The 24,892-nt window shown below is 37.6% G+C and overlaps 1 protein-coding gene across 2 annotated transcripts; it reads right to left on the minus strand.

Moving 5' to 3' along the window:
* Positions 1-614: 614 nt before the first annotated feature.
* On the minus strand, positions 615-24,744 carry VRN5 (Fibronectin type III domain-containing protein). Of its 2 annotated transcripts, XM_089167364.1 has the most exons (5): positions 24,268-24,744; positions 23,518-23,650; positions 3,254-3,908; positions 2,659-2,969; positions 616-2,566 (listed from the first exon to the last, which is right to left on the minus strand). In XM_089167364.1, exons 2-5 carry the CDS (start codon positions 23,546-23,548, stop codon positions 1,374-1,376), a joined length of 2,190 nt encoding a protein of 729 aa, XP_089023490.1. In that variant the 5' UTR covers positions 23,549-23,650; positions 24,268-24,744; the 3' UTR covers positions 616-1,373. The 2 variants fall into 2 exon arrangements, with proteins under 2 accessions (XP_089023489.1, XP_089023490.1); XM_089167363.1 differs by lacking the exons at positions 23,518-23,650; positions 24,268-24,744 and adding an exon at positions 7,691-11,114 and having other exon boundaries at positions 615-2,566.
* Between the last annotated feature and the right edge of the window lie 148 nt (positions 24,745-24,892).

Here is a 24,892-nt window from a genome sequence, read left to right on the forward strand (position 1 = left end):
TGTGCAACTACAAGGTGCTTTTGGCCTAGAGCGACAAGTTTTTGACAATATTTTTATTGCCCATTAAGTTTTTTATTTTCAAAAGACTGAAAAAAAAAAAAAAAAAAAAAAAAAAAAAGAAGAAGAAGGAAGAAGAAAAAAAGAAGAAAATAAAGAAAGAAAGAGAGGAAAAATTGGGTCTGTAGCTACCCACTCAATTTGTCGAAAGCTTATGACCATGTTGAGTGGTCCTTAATTCTTGATTTTTTTTTTTTAAATAAATGGGTTAAATTTGAGAAAGTAATTTATTCATCCTTGATTAAGCTTGAAGGAAGCCCCTTCAGTTTTTTCCACCTTTATAGAGGCATTAGGCAGGATTGGCAAGCATCCTCTTATGGGCTTCTAAGACTTGGTGGAAGTTTTGTTTGGAAACTCTGTAGTTTGTTTGATTCAACCGGAATATCCATCCCTGGAAATGTTGCCAATATCACTAACCCAACTCTGGTTTAATCTGAGAGAAGGAAACAAGGGTGGGCATTCTGCTTGATCAAGGGAGGGGGAAAATGGTTACTTTGAAAGCATATTCTAACTACGATGATTAATTTTGTTAATCAATGTTAATGTATACTTTTCTAAATTTAAATAGGACGATACGTGCATCTAAAAATCAATTATCAAATCCAGACAAACCAATTGATAAAGCATGATCAATTCTCATTCTCATTTTATTTAGAATTTATTTTAAATCCTATTAATGCTTAAAAGAATAAAAAAATTTGTCAAAATTTATAATGGTGTTTTTGTGTATTATGGAATCTATTTTAAATCCTACTGTGTTTTTGTCAAAATTTAAATCCTATTTGGAATCTATTTTAAATCTCATTTGTGTCAAAATTTCCCACATGGGATTGTATAGTTTCAAACTTCAGCTTCTCAAGTTGAGCACAAATTTTCAAGTTCTAACAAATAAATACAGGGGGAAGTGATGGCATTATCCAGTGGTTGGTTTAGATTTTAAGGGATTATTTCATCACATCCCTGATCCCCCATTCCACCACCACCAAACCAACAACAAAAGAAAACAGCAAGAAACATAAATAAATAATCATCATCATAAAGCAACTACAGATCAATCTCAATTCTAGCTAAATCTATAATCTACGAATGTCAATAGAGAAGCATGGGAAACGAAATTCAAACAATAGAGCATCTTTTACAAGATCTCTGGTTCCCCCATAGAGCTTCTCTGCAGTATCTAAAATTGGAAGGATTACCCCCCCAACAGAAAGAATCAGTTCCTAAGATGACCATGAATTGTCTACAAAATGCAAATGAGCAGAAGTAATGAGAAGCTACGATCAATTACTGAAGCAATCTTCAATTGCACTGCTGATTCAGTGCCAAAGCTTACTACAGAAACCATTCCTTGGTCTCTTGCTGGATATGATATCCAGGAAGGAGTCAACCAACTGTCCAGCCAAGCTGCTCGGGTCATCAATCAGAGTCTGGATAAAGGTATGTACCACTCTACGTTCCTGATTAGTTGATCTCAAGCTGAACCACGTAAGAAATTTCAACCGGAATTCTTGTTCAATGTGACCTCTACATTCCAGCCACCGAATAATCTTCACACAGTATGCAAAGGTTTCGTCAACCTGATTGGCCTCGGTAGATGGCCGGAATGGAGATCCAATAATCAGAGCATTATCATAATGAAATATACCATCATTTGGACATGATGCCCTTTTTCTACACAACTCCATTCGAGACTCTACAGCAGGCACTTCTCTTACTGGCCAAACAGTCCGGGTCTGAGAATCGCCACTCCCATTTGATCTTGATAGATCATTCTTTTCCACCCCATGTGAGGCTACATCATCTTCAGCCTCAACAACACGTTCTGAAGTACAGCCAATATCATCATCTCTCGAAGACTCCAATGGAGTTACCTCAGCATTAAGATCAGGCACTGAGATGACATTTAAATCAAGTTCACAGGTTACATTTCTAGGTTGGTCTTCTTCCACATCTTCAGGTTTTACCACATTGTTTCTGCCACAACATTCTTCCACATCAGCACTACAAAAGCCATCATCACAACAATTTTCTTGTTCCCAAGCAAGACGCAAGACATTTCCAAGATCTCGGACCTTGAAACCAGACGATCCAACTGCAGAAGACATTATTCGTTCCCCCTTGGCACTAGAGGAACTTCCTTCAACATGAGAATTGTCATTCTTATGTTCCATATCTACCGCTGGAGTAGAATTCTTGTGTATTACCTCCACGCTCTTTGTAAAACACTTCGCCTCTGAGTGACCCAAATCACCTGATTCTGTATATGAGATTATTCGAAATGTGTACTCCGTACAGGGCTGCAAGTTCGATATCAGGACTTTCATCTGAGCTCTTGGAAAGACAGAAATTGGCTCTTTGGTGTATGACTCTCCTCTGCTTTTGCAATACCAAAGCTTGTAGCCTTTAATATTATCCAAGGATGCAGAGGATGGTTCTTTTAATACAATTACAAGAGACTCAGATGTCACATCTTGAAATTGGAGTCTGCAAGCAGCAGGAAGTGAATCCTCTGCAAATGGATAAAAGAATTCAGTTCGTTATTTCAATGAGAAACTTCAAATTTGATCTGAACAGGATAGATCTGCGTCACCAGGAACTAACCTCTGCGATTTTGGTTGGCACTATAAACAGAATTCAAAGCTCCATCTGCTTTCTCTATTGCAACAGAGCATAATTTCTGCACATCACCAGCAACTGACAGCCTGCTGACAATGCCCCGTCCCATCATGGCTGAAACTCCACTTAACGAACCAACCTCTGTTTCTAACTTTGCTTTAGCTTCTTCTACAACTTCATGGAGTTCTTTAAACTTGCAAGTCCCATCCAGGAGCCTATAACTCATGGATATCCGATGGCACAGAACATCTACACGCCGAGCTTCTTTGGCTACCACTAACTGCTTCTTCCAATATCTGTGAGAGGTTCTCACATCAGCGCAATAAAATCAATTAAAAGAGGGAAAACTATTGTAGTTCAATGGAAATTCATGCCACTAATATTAAAAGTTTAAAACCATCTACTCATTCTGTGATTGACCAATTATTTGGATGGACATTTTAACATTCACTTCTGTAATTCACAAAGGAAACAAGAGAAGAATGTCCAACAGATGTAAGCAAAGATCACATTTGCATAATGAATATCAACATTATTTGCAATTTTGATGATTAAGTGCAAGTGCAACAGAGTTACTTACCCAAGAATTCCGGAGACTTTGCCACAAGATGCGCAACAATAACTTCCATCTAATTGCATCATGGGTCCAAGATTAACAACCCCCACCTTTTTCCGTAGAAGGGCACACTCAATGTGGCAAGATGACCCACAGGAGTCTCTCCCACCAGACTCAGATGTACAGACCAACCAAAGGCTAGGGTCCTTATTGTCATCAAACAGATGACAGATGCAGCATGAACACCTCCTGCAAAATGTGTCTTCTGAAGTCAGTACTGCTCTACATGCAGAATTTTTACAAACCCAATTGCCTGAAAATTCATATTCCATAGACAGCTCTGCAGCAGGCAGAAGTCGAATGGGATTTTCCCCCTTCCTCGGCTGCTTCTTAGATGTAGGAGCTTCATGGCTGGTTAATGAAGCGAGATTAGAAGAAGTTTTTCTCGGCTCCTGGTTCTTAGATCCTTTGTTACTTGTCCTCATACTGTCATTCATTCTATATTTTGACGAGGCAGAATGTTTCTTTTCCTTATCAAAGCATGTACGAAGCAATTCCTTCTTTGGACAAACCTTGAGATATTCTTGCAGGAGCCCCTGAGCTCTAGGGACAGCATCTGAATGTCCATTTTTTTCTGGTGTACTCTGAGCACTCGAAGATAAACTCTGTACACCAAAAACTGGAAAAAAAACCAGCAAAACAAGTTCTTCAATAGGAGAGAAATTATTGTCATAAATAATTGTTGCATACGTTCATAAAATTGGCAAAACGCCATAATCAATCCATCAAAGAAGAAAATCACAAAATTAGGTTCAAACAGGAATTATGTTGGATAGAAAAACACAAAAACTGGCAGTGTTGACAATGACACCAAAGAATTAACAGGGACAGTAGACAGCCCATGTTAAAAGAACTACTAAATGAATCAAAGATGGTCAGTAAAAAAGAAATTCTTAGGCTAGTCCTTCAAATATACAGAAATACCTATGCTTAGCACCCCTGATACAAGTTACTGATGCTGTAAGGACTCCTATCTCATAGTTGGTATCATCTTTTTCCTCTTTACACATTGAAATTCATATCGGAGTGCATAGCAATCAACCCTCATCCTGTAGAAGCCCCAAATCTATGTGTGTCCATGCAACACTAGAAGTTAATCTACAAATCATGTCTTCACCCTATGACTGGAGTACAATGTCATCCGACTAGTAAATAATTAAGGTATAATTTTTAAAATTTCCACAGATTATTCAGCCCTTAGTCCCTGGCTTATTTAACTTTTAACTTTTTTGCAAGCTATAGCAGCTATGCAGTCCATCTCTGCTCCAGAAAAAATGCATTCTCTGGTACACCGACTCTTACAGTGAATATATCTTCCAAACAGGATGCTTCAAACCCTAGTTCAATAATCAGATTGTAGATCACCCATAAGTATGATATATAAAGAGTTCAGTGGCAAAACTATAAATATTGGAAGATTCAGGATAAAAAAAAAGAAGGAAATTATTACGACTTGTGTGTATTTATGGAAGTTAACAAAAATAGGGTAGACACAAGAGAGATATTGAGGCAAATAAAGGTAAAGGTATACAACATGAGGCCAGGTGGTGAACTAGAGCAGAAATCAGTACAGAGCTCACTCATAATACCACAATTTGACGTGAGATTTCAGGTTCAGAATCCTCACAACTAGCAGCTTCAAATGCTAGTGAAAAGCATACCAAACAGTATCTGAAGAAATAGATTTGAGATCCAAAACTGGACCTAGTAGCAGATAGATATTCAGTGTTGCAGTTTGCAATTTGGGGGCCAAGATCCTAAGACTCAAGCACCCAAAGATGGTCATCCTTCAGAATATCCTTAGGTCCATTAGCTAAGCAGCATTACATTGAGAAGAAAACTAAGGAAGAACAAAGATAGGAAAGGCAGAAGAGGAACTGTAGAAGATAGAAATCAAACCTGAGAAGGTAATGAAGAGAAAAATCGCATAATGAGATGTGTGACGGATAACAAAATAGAGCTCTCAGCAGTGCCAAAAATCAAAACTTCATGGTGTTCATGTCATTCCAATTACCCCTTCATTCAATGTTTACATAAATGTAAACATGCAAAACTGATGCAGAATTACAGGCATATCCGCAGAGGAAGTCCAAGAACCACTCTTAATGTGGTCTAGTCCTGGTTGTACAGGCTGAAACAGGACTGGACCCAGTTTTTTTTCATTTAGGTTAGTTTTAAGCAATGCTAAAAATCTCATCTTGTCCTGGTGCCTTGACAAAGGTTGAGATAACCAAGATACCGAGATTTTGCCCAAATCTCAGCCAAACTGAGTGCTTCGGTGGGTTGTAAGTGGTTTTTGGATCTGATTTTCTGTGTACAGCCTAATTTGAGGCCACTAAGTCCAATGCCAAAGTTATTTTTGACTAAAACCTTACACAAACTGGTTTCTTGATTCACACATGCACAGCTGTATGCGGACAAAATCAGATCATGTATTATCACAAATCTAAACATGGATATACAAGAAGAGACTGAAACTTCCATTAAAATGCAATAACAAATACTGAGTAGTAGCCAAATCTCAATTATAATTTAAAGATTACAAATTTTCACCTAAGTTTTTGAGATTTCAGTGAAACTTAACCAAAATTACAGCGAGATGCCGCATTTTCGGCGAGATTTTGTCAAGATTCAGTCAACTATTCTGTCATCTCGCTAAGATCAAGATGGCCAAGATTTCAGTGTAATCTCGTGAGATTTTGGAAGTTATTAACTTAATCATTAATAGACCTTAAGCGGGAAAGCACTCTATTTAAATGGGAAAATACTACCTAAAGGGGAAGTCGACCATGTGGAATTGGATAATGTTTGGAATCATTATACCCAGTATTATATTACCTTGTAAGGAAGAAGTTTCTATTTAATAAATGTTGAGACTCTACCGTGCCTACCCCACAATTTTCAGTTTTCAAGACTTGTTATTCTCTTGGCTTTGTGGTGAAACAGTGTCTCTCCTTGTTGCGAATCCAGGCCTCAATTAGTGATGATGCCAATCAAACCTTGCGGCCGGAAAATTCAGGTCATCTCACCTCTACTACTTTATTATTCAACAACAACAATAAATCAGGTTTATCCCAACTAAATGTTGCCAGCTACACGAATCCCTGAGAAGACCAAAAGAAGAAAAAATGAAAAACATTACTTCTTTATTATTGATTGTTATTAGTACATCAAGTCCTATTCAGTAAACCTGTGACAGAATCAGAAACACTCCTGCAATATAGCTTTCCTCTTCTATTTCATATTTTCACCTGTCATCTGCTGTGATTTATATTTAGCTTGCTGCATCTATAACTTCTCATTTTGTTAGACATTCAAGATCAGTTCTTTAGGATTCTGTTAAACACGATCACGATGGCAGATACATTTGAACACATGGTTCAAAACCCAACAAAATCTTGAGATTTCGTATATGTTGAGAATTTCAGTCCAACTGAAACAAAATGTAACCTCAAATAAAAATAAATAAATAAATAAAGGAAAAGAAAAAAAGACACAATTTCCCTCAGAGTTTTAAAAGTTTTGGGATTTGAGTGTTGACTCCCAATTTAAAAGACGTACTATATTGTCTTTTGTGGACAAATCTTCTCCTACTCAACCCACCGGCAGCACATGCAACCAGAGGCATCATATGATTCACATAATGGTAGCTCAGTGGGTTGCTTCATAGTTTGGTCAATCCTATCCTAGGATAAGTACTCAGAGTACAATGTGGGACAGCTCCATTGGAGTTTTAGTGCATTAGATCCTAATTGATATCGTACTTATTACTAGTATTTACCAATTAGTAAACAAATGTCTAAGGATTCAAAGAAGGAATTGATGTGATACCCTAGAAATTATGGCCTTAATTAAGATGATTATCTTTTAAAACTTCAATATTGCTACCTTTTTACTTGCTTGAAACTTCAAGTTGCTTATTACTTATGTCATAGTTGTCATGGCACCAAGGCAACCAAGGCATTTGAGGACCTTCCAAAGCGATTAGGCAACCACAAGGTGTTGCCTAGACGGTTAATGCTTTCTAGTGTTAATTTTTCCAATGTAACTTATATTTGGTTCAAATATCATACTAGAAGTTATATAATTTATTCCTAGCAGGTAAGTATGAAACATTTTGGAATCTTCATCATAAAGGATCAATAATTCAGTTCATAAGATTCATAAAATGAACACAACCATTAGCATCAAACATTTAAACCACAACAAAGTCAAACCAATCTCTCATGTCAAAGTTTAAAGTTTAAAAACCAAAATATCAAATTTCCCTAATCCCCTACATCAGCCGATAAAAACATTACATTCAGAAACTTTAGATAACTAAATAAAAAAGGCAAAATGATAATAAAGTGGTCCCCTAGGCAGGTTAGGCATCTAAAGTTGCCCAAGGTGACGCCTTACCACCAAGATGCCCGGGCTTTTTTGCAGTCAAGTGCTGAGTCTGCTGACTGCCCAACATCATGGAAAACCACCTGGAAACCTTGACAACCATGATTTATTTCCTTTAGCTCTTAAAACAATGTGTAAGTTCATAACATAGTAATTAAACAATGCGTAAATCTATAATACACACTTATTTGACCGCATACTGCCAATCAAGGGTGCAAATGTGTAACACCAATTCAGGTAACTATTTTTGAACTGTTATCATTTAAATTGTTAATATATCCTAAAATAGGGTTTCCACAAGGTTTTGAGCCTTAATTTGGTCCAAACCCAGTCAAAATGACCCAAATGAAACTTGGTAGGAAAACTACGACATTCCAGTGAGATTTCTGCACGTCGACTGTCTCAATCAGACCAAAACACCATATGAAATGAGTTCTCGAACTGCATTTGGGACTGATTATATTGAATATGAAATTCAGCTATTTGGTTGAGCATGAGGATTTCTAGCCACACAATTATTACCAATTAAGAAGATTCAACCCTTGGATCTTGACGATATTTTCAGCAACTATCCTATGCATACAAAAGACTACTCACTAATAGGATCTACCAGTCTAATTTGTTGATCTGGCTTTATTAAATTTCTCTTGATTCTGGACTTGTCTACTTTGTTTTCAATACTGTTGTGTTGGTAACTGATCCAAGGCACCAGAACCACATTATAAAGATTCCTGTTCTCCATCATGTAATGACAGAGGGCTACAATTATGGGTGTTAATAGGCAGGCTAGGCCGGGCCTGCCTAAACCTACCTACCCTACGGACTTAAACCTAAACCAAAACCCCACCCAGACCTCTTGGGGTCTAAAAGCCCTGAACTCAACCCCAACCCTGCCACCTCCAGCCCTAATTCAACATGATTGGATCAGGAAGGGTTGAATTGGCCCCCTGACCATAACCTAGATATTCCAACCCATTAAATAGTTAACATACAAATTGAAGTCCAGTGACAACATTTAGGCCTGTAGGGCACTCATTTATTTAAGTGACTAAATTTGTAAATAAACTTAATCTACCTTAATTAACATAGGGTCAGGCAGGGCCGGGCCCAGCTAGCCAGATGCCCAAACCCTAATCAACACCCTTCCAGGGCTAATTAATTTTTTGACCAATCCCTCCCTTTGGCTTGAAAAATCAGGCCAGCCTCATGGTGGATTCGGCCATATTTGGTCCAAAATATTCCATTGGCAGCCCTACCAAAAAATGGTGATCCAAAAACATTTAGCCTAAGAAGCTCAAGGAGCATTCTTTTCCCCCACTTCTCTAGCTCCTCTAGCTTCCTAGGGTAAATATTCTAAATGAAATGTTCTAATCAGTATTTTACCTCCAAATTCATTAGAAGTAGACTTCAGAACCCCGAGATGCTCAACAAGTCATGAACTAACAAGTTTACTTCCTTTTTATGTTGTATTTCTCCTACGAACGAATACAAAGAAGTGAGAATAAAGCTATGCCTCACCATGGTTCAAATTTTGGTGTCTATGAGGGGGGGGGGGAATTTATGACCCGTTTCGGTCAGAATTTTGACCAAAATGGTCCAACCACAGGCTTGATTTTTATCATGTTACAAGTGAGATCTGCCAGCTAGATTTTGCAGATCTTGTCTCCACATTGACAGCTAGGTTCCGCTCATCTCAACTCCCAAACTCAGTTTTTGGCTTCAAAAGCCTCTCTCCCTCAAATCCCTCCACTCCTTTATCAATAGAAATCTACTTTGCTGGACTGGTGGGGATTAAACATCATTTGAAGTTAGGTATGTGTATTCTTCCCAAATTTTTGATTTCTTGATAGTTGATGCATCAAAACATGTTTGTTTCTTTTCAAATCAATATAAGTTTGGTAACTTTAATGATGTAAACTGTTTCCAGAAGCAGCATAGGCCTAGGGTTACTTTTTCCAAGCCCTATGGACCCTAGTTATACCAGAGGTAATTTGATCATTCTGACAGTTTTCGTCGAGTCCAAGGTTAGGGTGTCATTAGGTCCACCTTGTTATTAGGACCCTAGATCTACTTTTGTTTTTTTATTTGAGTCATTATTTTGTGAGTTCTTGAAGAAACCAAGTCTAAGAATCCCCTAATTCCTCACAACGTCCTTTTATGATTCCATATCTACTCTTAGATTCCAAATTGAATCTTTCTAGAGTGAAATACAATAGAATCTTTGTTTGAGTTGGAGTCTTGAGTCAAGTAGGAGTTCAAGTTTGATTTAAATTACATGTCAGAGTCCTAGTACGCTTTCTTTTAGGAGGTTGAGCCCTTTATGTTTTCCTTCATGTAGGCTATAAATGAGCCACGATAAATGTAACAATCAGACTTGATTGATTGAATGCAAACAAATTCGAAGGCAAGAATTGGAGTCGTGGGTTCCAAGGAGGGAATCCCACAGCTGAGTTTTGAGTCTTCTGCAGTTTTCCAACATCTCTTCCCTTTCTTCAACCCTGCTGCAGCCCTAGATCTCAAGATTTTCTGCAGTTCAAGTCTTCAACAGCAAGTTCATTCAACCCCAAGCCCATCATAGCCTTCCCTCTTCTTCCCCCATCCACTGCACCCTTCATTATATTTTCTTGAATTTCTGGTCTTTTTTAGAAACCCAAATTTTAAGGTCAAATCAACACCAATCTAACCATTAGAATTGTCTCAAACTTTGGGAACCTCATACCCCAACCCTAGTGACTTTAGATCCCAATTCGACCTCAATCTAACCATCCACAAATTTCAAGACATGATTATTTTCTTGATTCCGGACTTCCCAAGACCCTAAAAACAAGAGCCTTAATATCTTTTAACTTAGCCATCCAAACCCTACCAAACTTGGGGAATCAGATCCCTATATTATTGCCAACATACCCTCCCAAGTTTCAGCCCATTCTAACACCTAAAAACCCAACCTTCCATCTCAAGGAATTTATCCCATATCTCCCATGGGATGGGTTTTGTATATTTGAAATCCATAAAAACATATGTAACTACAAAATGTTAACCTAACCTTTCCCCTAGGAAATCGTCCCTTCACAAACTATACCACAGAGGAATCCCATATCCCTTAAATTCCCAAAACCCTAGACCCCCACAACTAATCCATTCCCTTCAACTGTAGAGTATTCTAAACCCTAATTGACTGCTGATTCTATTGAAGATGGTCCTAGAGTGAGCCTAAATCTACGGCATTACATCATCCAATCAAACCCTAGTCCTGGTTCACATCAATTAATTTAGGAGCATGATCTATAATATGTTGTGAGTTTTTCTTTTAAGGGTCCTAGTATTTTTTTTTTTTTTTCATTTTCTGGTTTTAAAATTAATTTCCATATAATTTATTTTGAAAAAAGAATATTTATACACATGATAGATTAATTGAATCTAGTATGTGTGAGACAGTCACATTTATTTTTCTGTCACTAAATATTTATTTCAATTATTTAAAAGTATTAGATAATCGTTGTAGTTATTTAAAAATTGCTAAAAAAACCAATTATTTTCTGTTTTGTACTTAAAAAGACTGGAATAGTAGTATAAGTATGTACGTATGAAACATTTAAAGTACTTCTGTTACGATTTACTTTTTGTACATATTGGAACAAATACACATCTCTCAATTAGTAGGATATGAATGAGTATTTTTCATTGATTTGTTATGCAAAATACCTCTTTCATGTTAATTATGCTTTAAATAGGGTGTACACAAAAAACTACCAAAATAGGGCCGAAACCAGGGACTGTAATTTCCAGGCAAAACTACCTGGTTGAGGCCAAGATGGCCAAATTTTGACCATATCTCGATTTTAAGGCTGGCCAAAACCAGACTCTCAATCGACTTTTCAAACTTGTGCCTCACAGAGCTAAATATAATAGGTGAGAAAGTTACAAATGTTCGCAGACTCACTACCATTCTCAGCAGTGCAGTGTAAATTGTCATCCAATTGAACTTAGTCTATGGGCTTTCTAGGTCAACTTTCAAGTTAAATACCAAAAAAAATTAAAACATGATCAACAAGCCGGTTAGGAGAAGACAGAAGCCTGCAAGAAGTCAAAGTGCACACACAGTGTAACACAGGCTACCAAACCATACACAAGTCCAATCTATCTCCAACAATGCAGAATTACATCATATATAGAAGGAAAAAAAAATACAAGGATCCTAAAAATAATACCCGATCCCAACTAGAAAACTTAAGAACAATAAAGGAACCAAATATGGTACATAGCTAACTGCTAAAATAGATACTATTTCCCCAAAAGCATAAATTCCTAAAATCTTGGGAAATCCAAAAGACTCAAATTAGACCTAGTTCATCTCCATCTTGATACCAAACTGGGTTTGGTAGTGCAAGCACATCAATCCCATTTTTGAGAAAATGCGTCCACAAGATCTGTAAAATGGAGAACCAATACCACTCAACTGGTGCCCACAAGCATCGGTCTTGGTGAGGCAACGATCATTGCATGATCAACTATCATAATTTGCTGATGCTCGTCAGAAAATGATTTCTCTTCCATGGGAATATGACCATGGCATGGCATTTCATAACTAAAATTGAACCACCAATCAATTCTTCGACTTCAATCTTGATCAAACATATATAAGTTTGATATTTGCTTTTGTTACCACATTTTCTTCAACATCTGGTCCACCTTCTGAATATTGTTTCATGCTTGACACCTTGTCATAGAAGATGTTATTACTTTCTGCAAGCTCCAAAAAACCTGTCTTCAAAATAGAAAGTTATGTCTGCAATTTACAAAACCCATCACTCATCAACAAAAGGAGTAAATCATATGATCAACCTCCATGTTGTAGCCATGTTAGTCAATTAGGACAAGCAAATAAGGGAGGACGAAATAAGACTAGGAATTAATGGTGAAAGGAAAAAGTAGGACTTGAGGCTAAAAGGACAAGGTAGAATAAAGGGTGCAGTTTTGGAAATCCAAGAAAGAAAGGGAAACAACTCTATATAAACTAACATGGACGTCAACAAAGTTATGTAGGAGGGAGGGACAAACTCAGAACTATCTAAAGTAGAAGGACAAACAAAGTAAGACGGATAATGAGGGGGAAAGTTGCAAGATAAACAAATAAAACTTTAAAAATTGGACAACATGGAAGATGGGGCTTAAGAAGAGAAAGAATGATTTATCGTTTGGCAGAAGACATGTTCAGCTCTTCTTCTAACAACAGATACTGGAGGACATGGTGCCCATGAAAATTGGCAATGGGAATCAGGTTAGAACTTTGTATTCAACAAGAAGTCAATTTTGACTGCATAGTGATGGTGGATGAAGATAAGCTCAAAACCAAGTATGATCTTTTTCTTCTTTTCTTTGTGTTTTATGATGCCCCTTGCTCTTGCTTCTCTCTTTGTTTTTCACTTGGTAGAGACCTAAATAGGGAAAGGGAAGATATCCTTCTTTTTTTTGGTGGGGAAGCGTTTCATTGTTAAAGTGAAGAGGAATGACAAGGAAAGATGAGGTATCAGCACGGTGGAAAGTATGGGATGGAGATGAAGGTTAGTATGTAAGGTTTATTTTTTGCAGTACCTGACAGGGTTGTCTACAAAAATCAGTTAAGGTATCAAAAGGACATGAATAGTGAGGGTAAGAGGATGGGGGAGTTGGGAGGTTTATTTTATTATTTATTTGTTTACACTGATCGTTTGATAAAGACAGCAACTGGAAAGAAGAATGAAGTAAGAGAAATCGATAGGGAAGGGAATGAGAGAGAGAGAACCACATTGGTGGAGGGCTGGTTGAGAGACGATGGAAGCCTAGAAAATGTCAGAGTTGTAAAGGAGAGAAGAACACAATAGAAGGGAGAGGTGGAGAACAGTGCATACCACACAAGCCACCCAAAGGTCCCAAGCATGATTATTCCATGCTATTCAGTCCATTTCAAACAATAGGGAATTAATTCATGGATAAAGATTAATAATATACTCATCAAATAACTATCCAACTAGGAAACATGTTAATTAAGGTAACTAAGAACAACTGGGGAACCAAATACTGTATGTAGCTAGCTTCTAAGTTAATCAGAACAAAATGAACTAAAAGATATTTTTTTCCCCTAAATAACACAAATTTCTCCTAAAGTTCGAGAAGATTAAAAAACATAAACTTGACCCAGTTAATCACCATTTGGATACCCAATTGGGTTTGGATCAATCCAAAATAGTGCACCTGCATCGGAGGGGGGTGAACTAAATGTTAAGGCTTAAAAGTATTAAGACTAATAGGCAGTTGTCCTTACTTGAGTAGTGCATGCCAAGGGTGTATAAAATTGTGAATAGGTGAAGGGATTGAATCCCAGTTCTAGGATTCAACTTCTGTAAACTTAGCAACAAAGTCTACTGTCATTTTGTGGCTTAAAGCTTAATTTCTTCTCTAACTTCAAACAAAGTATCCCCTTCTGCAATACACCAATGGTATGCCCAGCCCATCAAATAATGAAGACTTACCTGGGTAACCATTTCTCATTGACAAATTTTAGAAAACTGTAATTTTTCAAAAGATAATTGGCAGAGATAAATATGGTTAAGCGAAACCATAATGTGTATACAATATTCAAAGAATATGGTAAATCGAAAGAACGACCCCATTCAAGAAAGAGCCAAAAACTTCTTCATAGCCTAACCAATTGTTTTGTCATTTAGTTGAGTCTCTTTGACTAAAAAAGGGGAAAGTTTACATGTACCTCCCCCAATGTAAGGTGTATTCCACTTCCACTATTTATGTACCTCTCCTGCTTTCCAAACTAACTGATACTAAACCCAGTCATTTAACTTCTAATGTTTTATTCAAATGTTGACCAAAATACCCTTCAATGCTATGTCATTCTACCCAACTGATCTACCAATACCCGATTACTTCCCGCTTCCCTCATTTTCTCCTTCCCTTCCTACTTCATCTTCTTCTCTAATAAACCTCAACTCTGGAGCAAATATGAACTGATGTAGTCCTAGGCTGATAGATGATCCACTAGGGGATAGTTCTTCCAAGATCACGATCCAAACCAAGTTATGGAACATAACAGGTGGATTAGGGTAATTTATGTTAGGGGCTTACGGAAGGTTATCTCGACAGTGGGGTGTATGGGATGGCTTTAAGATTAATGTTTTGAGCAGTCACATTAATCTCATATGGAGTGGTCACCTGATGCTTCAAGGTGATTAGGTTAGGTTTCAAAGCAAAACAGGTGAATTTTTGAAAATGGAGAGAAACAAAGATATCTCTGATTGTTCTGTTAGGATCGCATAGAGGTTTCAAAACAGGGTGAAACATGGACACAACAGGGGGCTGCATTATGGGAGGATGCTTTCAAAGTTTGAGAGGATTTGTATGGTTAATTATCAAGTTATGGGATCTCTTGCTTTCATGCAAGAATAAGGGTTTCAATCAAGAATTGATGAATTCTAGGGCTAGGGGTGTCAGATTGGGCTGAAACTTGGAGGGAATATGATATAGGGGTATGACCATCCAAGTTTGGTTGCATTGGGTGGCCAAATTGGAAATTTTAAAAAAAATGGGATTTCTTGGTCTTCGGGTCCTAGGGAGTAAGAAAATTCAAGAAAATATTTATATCTTGAACTTTGCTGATTATAATGGGGTCAAATTAGTACCCAAGGTCACTAGGGTTGGGGATATGATGTGTTTACAGTTTTATGATAGATCTGATGGTTAGATGGAACTGACCTTGAGTTTTGGGTGTCTAGAGAAGTCTAAAATTAAAGTAAATTAAAAAAACACGATAAGAGGGGGGTGCTGGCTGTTAGATACCTGGATGAGAGCCTTGTATGAAGCTTTGGATGTGCTAGAGTCACTGCCTAGGCTGAATCCGCAACCAAAAGAGGATCTTGACTTGTCTTCACCAAGATCCATTTATCAAAAACCTTGAAGATACATTACAAGGGTGGAACACTATTCTAACTCAGAACACTAAATAGCATAAGAGAATTGGCTGCAAAGCTGAATAATTTCATCAATATAATCAATGGTTAAGTGAATCATTGGTTTCTGGTGTGTTCGTTGGGTAGGGGGAAGCGAGGATGGACAATTTATAGCCTTACGAATTACATACAAGTCTTACTGAAATTAGGAGTTCAACTGAAACTAGAACCCTACTTGGACTTGACTTAGGCCTTAAAAATATACCCTTACATGGGCACTGCTTATTAAAACTCTGTTTAGAAAGAAAGAAAAAAAACTACTTAAATAAAGAAACAGAAAACGACTAAACTATCCCTGACTTGAAGTTGGGAAAAATTACAAGAATGCACTTAACCAACCGAAACTTACTGGGACTTGAAAACCCAAGTATAAAATCCTATTAAACTACTAATGTGAGGTTGGGCAGCAAGAATGAGGGCTTCACTTGAGTTTCTAACTTCTGACCAATAGATCTGAGAGCCCTAATAAGGGGCTGGACCTGATCATGAACCCTAAAACCCAATTGCAGAAAGAAATTAACCAACTGAGGTGACTGATCGCCTTCTCGCAGACAAATGGCATGTATAATCAACCAAAATGACTCAGGAAACCAGCAGAATAAGGGAATTTGAGATTTCCAGGTGAACAAACCCTCCAACTTACCTTTCCAACCAAACTAACAATTTATTCAATCCTCCATGCAATACAATAATTGTTCAAATGTCGTCCACTACTAAGACAGAACACATCAATGACTTCTGTATTTTCTTTTCTGTTTTTGGGTGACCCAACAATACATCTTCAAAGAGAAATGAAGAAAATAAATCATAGAAATCATCTTGCAGACTCAAACCAAAGCTGCCAACATAATCTCTGACAAGTGAAAATTAACTGAACCTAGCCCTCATCATTAAATGATACCTCACCAATAGAGCTTAAGCTCTTTCAGTTACATACGTTAATAGTGTCAAACCGAGGAGAACTATATGGATTGTGGGCTTGGTTCATAGGTGGACTAGGCCTACACCCCTTGGCTTGCTTCGCAAAGAAGCCTACGAAGACTCACTAGAAGGGAGACCAAGCCATTTTCCACTTACTATATTCATCATTGTCCATTCATTTCTTCCCAGCTTGCTTTTCCTTTGGCTTGGATCTTCAACACTTTCTTCACAATCACTTGCTCTTCCAACAGAAATGGCTGAATAATCTTGACCTCTTAAATTCAGTAGGTCTTAGAACCTCAAGTGAGGGATCCCGCGGATATTCTCTCCAGTGGAACAGCAACTGGACCTGCTAGCTCTCTTATAAGAGGGTCTGGTAAACAAGCTTCCTGCCAGCAGTTTCGACCCCTCATCTGGTCGGATTTGCTGCCATACCCATGCTGCTTCCTTTATGTAAGCCAGTACCAGATCGAACAGAGAATGACTTCTCCTGGATCATTAACTAAACCATCTTCAGCAATTGGAGCAATCAATTCAAGATCAACTCTTTCCAATGCTCAGACCCAGAATATTGTGGGTTGTAAGCTGCATTTTCAGATCTGTAAGTGCCTTCCAGAATCTGTCATCTACAACTAAGGCTGTGTTTGGCATGATTGATTTTTACCTATTTTTTAAAAATCAGTACTAAAATTCATTTTAAATTGAAATACGAAAATTGTTTGGTAACTAATATGAAAAATAGTTTTCACTGAAAAATACATTTGGCATTACCTTTCTATAAAATAATTTTTCTTACAAGTCCACTAATCATACCGTCATACCGAGTAATAGTAAGAAAACAACTAATGCATAACCAAAACATACAAACTGATCATCAATCCTCATAGGCTTCCTTGATTTGGTTTGCTGAGATTTTGGACATCACTTAGAGAAATTTTAACCTTTCGTTTTTGTGTGATCAAATTTTAACGGGGAATGGGGAGGAAGGGGTATTTCTTTCTTCTTTAAGGTCTGAAATCTGCCCTGATGTCTAAACATTCACCATGATTCAGAACTAGCAGTAGCATGCTTGTCAAGGCGCCAAGGTGACCAAAGCGGTTGGAGCACTGCCTAGGCGATTAGGCGACAGAGCAGCGCCCAGGCGACCATAGCAGTTAGGTCAATTTTTTTCAGTACAACTACTTTTGAACAACTTTTTAATACAACTACTTTCTATAATAAGCTAAACAAACATTCAATAATCACATTCATCCAAAAAAAAAGTATTCAAGAATAAAATCAAATCATTTAATGATTCATTGATTCTAGATTCCATGACTAACTATTAAATTCATATATGGCTTTGTAGAATAAATTTTGATTTAAAAAATAAAATATTACGTAAAAAGGCTGCTTTAGCGTCTAGGCGGCAATAAGGCGCACAAGGCAACAAAGCAGTAGTGCCTAGATGAAAAAGTGGTCAAAAAACTGCACGTCAATTAAACGGTTCAAAACAAGGCGGTTGAAAACCGCCTTGCCACCTAGGCACACGCTTTGACAATCATGATTAGTAGACAAGTCCTAGTTTGATTTCAAATTAGAATTCCCAAAAAAAAAACCCATTTCACTGATTCTTTTCTCAGGGCAGAGTTCTCAGTCTCTGTTCTCCATTCACCCACCAGTTACAAATGACCACATGACCAACAAAACAGGCAATCAGAGCAAAGTCTAAAATCCTAGAAATGGTTGCACATTAAGCTTTTGTAGAGGAGGAGGTGTAGTAAGCAGTGAAAGAGAGGAAGCATTTGCAGTGGAAACCATGAACGAAAGAATAGAAGCTTGAAAGAAACTAGTGCATATCTACTATCCTAGCAAACAAGGGTGAAGAGCTTTTAAACGCATGATACACACAAAGAAAATAAGAACAAGAGAGGTGCCTATCTTTCTTTATGGCTTTCTTCAAAAAGTGGAAGAATATGTCAAGGAACAAGGAGGCAAAAGCAATGACAGAAAGTAGGTGAGGTGTGTCTGCAACCACCAGCTTTGCTTTCAAATTCTTTATATCTACAAATCCAAGTAATGAGCACCTTTTATATATATAACTCAGCTTCCTCTTCTTCTCTGTATACTCATTGATCGATTATCACCTGCAGCGTACATGGGAGGCTCATCAGTTCATCAACCAAGATGGTGTTTGGGTTGATCTCTGCAGCAGACTCATTGGTTCAAGAACACATCAAATGTGTTCTTGATCAAACAATGCAGGAGCCAAAGTCTATTTTTTACTGTCTTATCTTGACTGAAGGGTCCCCTGCTACCTTAAGCCCTTCATGAACTCAAAGGCAACTGATTCTAGCTCTCTCTCTCTCCCGAAAAAAAATATCCTTTTTTCTTTAAGGTGTTGGGAACAACTAAGCAAGCTGGGTGGGACTTGGAATCGTCTTAAGTTATTTTCCATAATATGGGTTTAAATTGAAAATTTGCAGAGCAAGGGAAGAAGGCCCATGTCCTATTAGATTTTAAGAGTGTAATTTACTATTTTAATCTCACATATCCACATTAGCAGCACATGTTTCTTAAAATCCACTGCAAAATACAGATGAAATATGTTTTCACAAAAAAATAAAAAACAGATCCCAACCTGTTTTCAAAATTTTTATTTTTTCAACGTTTTTTAAATGGAAATAAGCCATGTAAATTACACCAAACACCACCATTTCTATTTATTTGGGTAAAATCAAAAACAAAAATCATGCCAAAGACGTCCTAAGTTCAAGCCAGAGAAAGATCAATTTTTGGAACCTGATATTCCAGAATGCAATCGAAGGCACCTTAACACACTTGCACAACAGGCAAGTATGCTTTCATCAACATAGACTAGCACTCTTAGGCCTGCTATCTACCACCTAGAAGTCACAGCATTAGGTTAGTGATGGACATATTCCACACTCAATTTACTTTTAGTTCATTAAATTTTGAGCAAATTGCACTGGCACCCCAAAATGGAGGCCTTAACTGTTTAAAAAGCACAGAGACCCCAAATTGGATTTTCATTGGATATATTTGTCAAATTAATCACTGAAAACAGTTAAATTACTGTTTATTTTCAAAAATATTCCTATAACAAACAGTGTCTGAAAGGTTTTCAGTAATAAATTGGACAAATATATCCAATGAAAATCCAATTTTGAGGTCTTTGTGCTTTTTAAACATAAAGTGGGGTGTCAGTGCTTTAAGTCCTCCATTTTGGGCTGCCAATGCAATTTGCTCTTAAATTTTTGGTCAAGCTAGGTCCAATTTATTGTAATCCTGCCAAGTTAAGTTATAAGGGTATATTGATCTTTTAATTATGTTCTAATTTCAGTTTTTCGACTCTTTAGAAAGCCTCCAGCATTTGGAGGATTAGATTCCTTTTAGACTTCCAAGTTCTTGATGTACTCAAACTAGTTTTAGAAGCCTATTGATGTAAGCAGGCCAACCCCCTCCCCCCAAGACCCTGCAAAATTGGTCAAAAAGGCTTGCCAACGTCCTACTGCCCCACCAACAACCCAGAGAAAATCAGCCAACACCAAGCATATTTTGGTAATTTTGGTCAATTTCGTGGTGTCCTAGGTTTAGGTCCCATTAAGTCCAGGATATAGTCTAGACCTTCAAAATTTTATGCTATTCTTCTAATTAGTACAACAACAACAATAAGCCTTGTCCCAACTAAATGGGGTTGGCTAGCTATTCTTCTAATTAGTATTTGCCATTATTTAGAGTCCTAGTCTAGGTGAGATTCCCATAGATGTTGGGGTCCCACAAGTTGAGTCCATTTTAATCTCCTTATTTTTAGGACTCCTTGGATTGGAGTGCTCTAGAGTTAGTTATTTTCTTGTTGGGTCAAAGTCATAGTCCAGAGTAATTGAGTTAGGTTTGGACAAGCCAATTAAAGTTCTAGTTGGTTTGTTATTTTCTTGTTGGAGTCAAAGTCATAGTCAAGAGTAGTTGAGTTACTTTTTGATAAGCCAATTAGAGTTCTAGTTGGTTTTCCAATTTAGAGTCCTTCTATGATTTCTTTATTTGAGGCTATAAATAAGGCCTTCAAGCTAAGCAATCTTTAAGTTGAAATCGATTAATAAAATTCTAGTTAGGAGGCAAATAATGTCGTGGTCTTCTTGGAAGGGCCGCAGTGAATTTAGAAAGCTATTTTCTTCAATTTTAGCCAAAGTTTTTGAATTTCAACAACAACTCAATACTAAAGCAGCTTTTTCCCTTCTCCAAGTAAGTACAAAGCCTCCCCAACCCCATCCCTAGCCTTCCCTCTTCTCCCCCAGCCATGCACCCTTCTTTTCTATTTTCTTGAATTTTTGGACTTTTCTAGAGACCCAAATTTTAGGGTCAGATATACACCAATCTAACCGCTAGATCGTCCCAAACTTTAGGAACATCATTACCCCAACCCTAGTGACCTTATGTCCAAATTTGACCCATTTTAACTGCCTAATTTCAAGATATAATTAATTTCTTGAATTTTCAAACTTCCCAATACCCTAAAGACAAGAACCTTAGTATCTTTCAATTTAGCCATCCAAAAAACCCCCCACAAGACTTAGGGAATCACCTTCCTATATTATTACCTACATCCCCTCAAGTTGCAGCCCATTTTCACCGCTATAAACCAAAGTTTCCCATCTTAATGAACTTACCCATATTTCCCATGGGATGGGTTATGTATACTTAAGGATCCTACATCATCTTTTCATATCCTTTAATATAGTTAAGCATTAGACATTAGCCTAACCTTCACAAGACCAAATCTCCTAAACTCCCAATCCCCACCATAACAAAATTTTGTCAGTTCCCTTCTATAGTGGGTAACATTATTTGGCCTAAACTTTATCCCCCTTCACACAATCCCATCCCATCTTGGGTATTGTTTGGGTTAATAAACCCCTAATTTTTTTCCCATAGAATCCCAAACGATTGTTGGTTCTCAAAGAGAGGAACCTAGAGTGACCCAATTTTAGGGTTTATTCACAAATCTCAAAACCATAGAATTTTGGTTTACAACACCTACTTACCCCCCCCCCCCCAAATACAAGGTGACAGAGAGTTTATGCATTTTCCAGCTTTGGCTTGGGTTTTTGTTTCCTTAGTGGGGTATTAGTCTGGTGTTTAAGGTCTAGGACTAGAGGAATTGTGTTTAACATCCAAGATCTTTCAAAAACCAACTCATATGGGACCGAGAAAGGCTTTCTTGAGAATTTGGATATTGGGCGAATGGGATGGATTATGGGGTACGACCTCAACAGGATTTGGACTAGTGGACTTTGAATTCCCTGGTTAAGGTAATCGGGATGAAGTGGTCTCTATTAGATTAAAATCCACTTTAGGACTCGGTATTTGATCTATGTTTGCAAATGGCTTTGGGCCAGTCCAGGGTTGTGCTGCAACAGTAGTCGTGCTTGTCCTAAAGGATTGACGTGGCTAAAAGGCAAAGGAGTTTATTTGAGTATCAAGAGCCTCCTATGATGCATGTAGGGTTCATTTCCCAGTGGCTATTGCTCCTAAAGCTCAAAAGTTGGGATCTCTTAGGCTGACAGGGGGTAACAGTTTAACAGATATAGGGGCTTTGGAATTCAGAGGAGGGTTGAATGCAAGAATAAACATTGCTAGATTCTTGATCTATGAGCAGCTTGTGCTACATCTTGAAGCCATCTTGATTCAATAGATTTCAGACTCAGAAAACCAAGTTTCAAGATAAATAATAAGTTATTCTCTCCATTCTCAACCGAGTTCTCAACCGGAGAAGGAAAAGAAAAAGGCTATAGTAAAATGGATACTGATGCTGGTAACTAACTACCTTGCACAGACAAAGCCCATATTGAGTTTTTGAGATTTTGAAGTATCTTATGAATTACATCTGTTTAAGAAAATATTATGTAAATCTTTTGCTTACGGGTGAGGATACTAGGATGTTAACTTAGTAGTTTACTAGTTGAATATTTCCTAATTTCTATTTTAGATTATGTATAGACTATAGAGTTTTCTTTTCCCATTTATAAGATCAAAGAATCATAAATTTGAAAATGAATTGAAAGGTGAGTTTGAAGAGCCCATGTAGGTGTGATTGTGTGATCCTTGTCTTCCCCTTCCTTTTTCCTTACCATGTGATTACTACTTTTCCTCGCTGCAAACTCTCAGATTATACAAGTATTCAATAGAATCCTATTCCAAACACAAATGCATCCAGGGAACTTGAAACTGAGATTGATTTATTTATTCTGCTGGTCTGTTCACTCTGAAATTAAAACTGTTTACTGGTAGTATGCTTGAATAACTAGACCTGTAATCTGTTCTTTGATCACTCATAGTTTGAAATTTTTTTTAGTTTATGATCTACTTGCTGGATCAGTCTAAAATTTTAAGCATAGGTTTTATTCTGTGCATGGATCTTAGTGTGACTGGAAATTGCATCATCTCAGCCCATACTCTGGTGCAATACTCCACTCCTACTTATAACTGATACACCTCCACTTATTTAGTATTTCAATAATATGTTCTGCAAACCCATGCATACATCCCTACACATATGTATCTAATTATGTATCATTTATGAGAATACAGCATTTAAAGATGGATTCAAGTATAATAGAAAGCAGAAAACCACAAATTCATCAGACATAATACTGTGGCATGGTTGTAAGCCAAAAAAAAAATTTGTGCCCTACTATGTTATACATATTCAATTTATCACAACCATGAAACAACAGGAAGAGGGACAAACATAACATTTAACCCCTTGATAAAAGTCGATACATAATTCTCCATTTTACAATTTTATCACTCGCATCAAGTTACCATTAACATCATCCAATCAGAAAAGGTCAAGGAATGTAAAAGATGGATATGATTGAGAATAAACAACACCCAGAAAAGGAAAAAGAAAACCTATACCTTTACCAAGAACTTTATCTTCTGAATCCATTCCTCCAGTCTTTGGGCACTAGTTCAAGTCCTCTGTGATCATCAGTCAGTAAGAAGAACTCAAAACACTTCCAGTTGGATGGCTTGACATAAACTCAACTACCTGAAGCAACAAATAGAAGACACAAGCACATATTCTCAGCAAACTCTGAACAATTATGATTTATTGATATTCAAGCACAATGTACAGGACAAGAACAGCCAACAAACCAACAAAATGAATTAAGAAATAGCATTCACCAACATCAGCATGCATCAAATTCGAGAATTGACTTCCAAAATGGAGACTTTAAAACCAACCAACCCCCCCCCCTCTTCCTGGAAGGAAAAATAAGAAAGAAAGAAAGAGAGAAAAAGTCAGAATGGTGGGTTCCCCCTCCGAAAAAAAAGTCAGGGCTCAGAATAGAATCGATTCCACATAACAAGCTGCAGTTCCAGTATGTAAAACAATACCAAAAGAGTTCCAATCGCTCGGTTCAGTTTACCCCCAGTAATTAATCGGAATATCATGCAAATGTTAGTAGCGTACACATTATCCCAGAAAAAAAGAACAAAAATAAAAATTGGAATGCAGGAAACCATAAACCCACAAGAAAAACCCTCCAACCAAAAGCACCCAAAAGAAAAAAGAAGGGGAAATCGCGATCTGAACAAGGACATTCAGAATAAGAAGAAAGAGGAACCCAAAGGAAAGAGAAATCTTTGATCTTCGAAAATTACCTGAATAATAAGACAGGTCCTGATCGAGCAAACCCTAGAGAAGGCAAAATGTAACCAAAAACTGAAAAAACAAAAGGGTATTTTTATATGACTATCACTAAGCTGATACGCGGCTTTCTTCTCCATTCTTCCATAAAATCAAGGAATTCCCACACCAACCCTCTTCCCCTCTCCTGGTTATGTGTAGCGAAGATGAAAACTCAGATTATAAATTCCAGCTGAGAGATTAACAAAAAAGGAAGGCATAAATGAGTGGCAGGCTGGCAACAGAGAAGGCAAGGAAGGACACAGAAGCTAACGATGGGAAGGAGAGAGAGACAAGATCACCTCGCTCCCCTTTGAGGTGGTTGAGGCGCATGGGGAAAGAGAGAAACGTTTGCGTGACTCGAGCGTTAATGTATCCGTTTCACTTTTTTTTTTCTCTCTCTCTCTCTCCTTCCGCTGTTTCCTGGTTTTTCACCGAACCAGTCTCACGGATTTACGCCCCTACTCCTGGAGATTTCTGTTAAGACTGATGGTTGCTGTGAGCCTGTGAAAAGCAGAAGCAGCCTAGGTGGGTCCAGTGTGGGTCCCAGAAAGCGCTTCAGCCTTCAGGCTGCTGGGGCAGGTTGGTCAGAGGCTCAAC

Source organism: Hakea prostrata, chromosome 8, assembly GCF_041222555.1.
Source record: "Hakea prostrata isolate BN-2017 chromosome 8, UWA_Hpros_2, whole genome shotgun sequence".
NCBI classification, from domain to species: Eukaryota; Viridiplantae; Streptophyta; class Magnoliopsida; order Proteales; family Proteaceae; genus Hakea; species Hakea prostrata.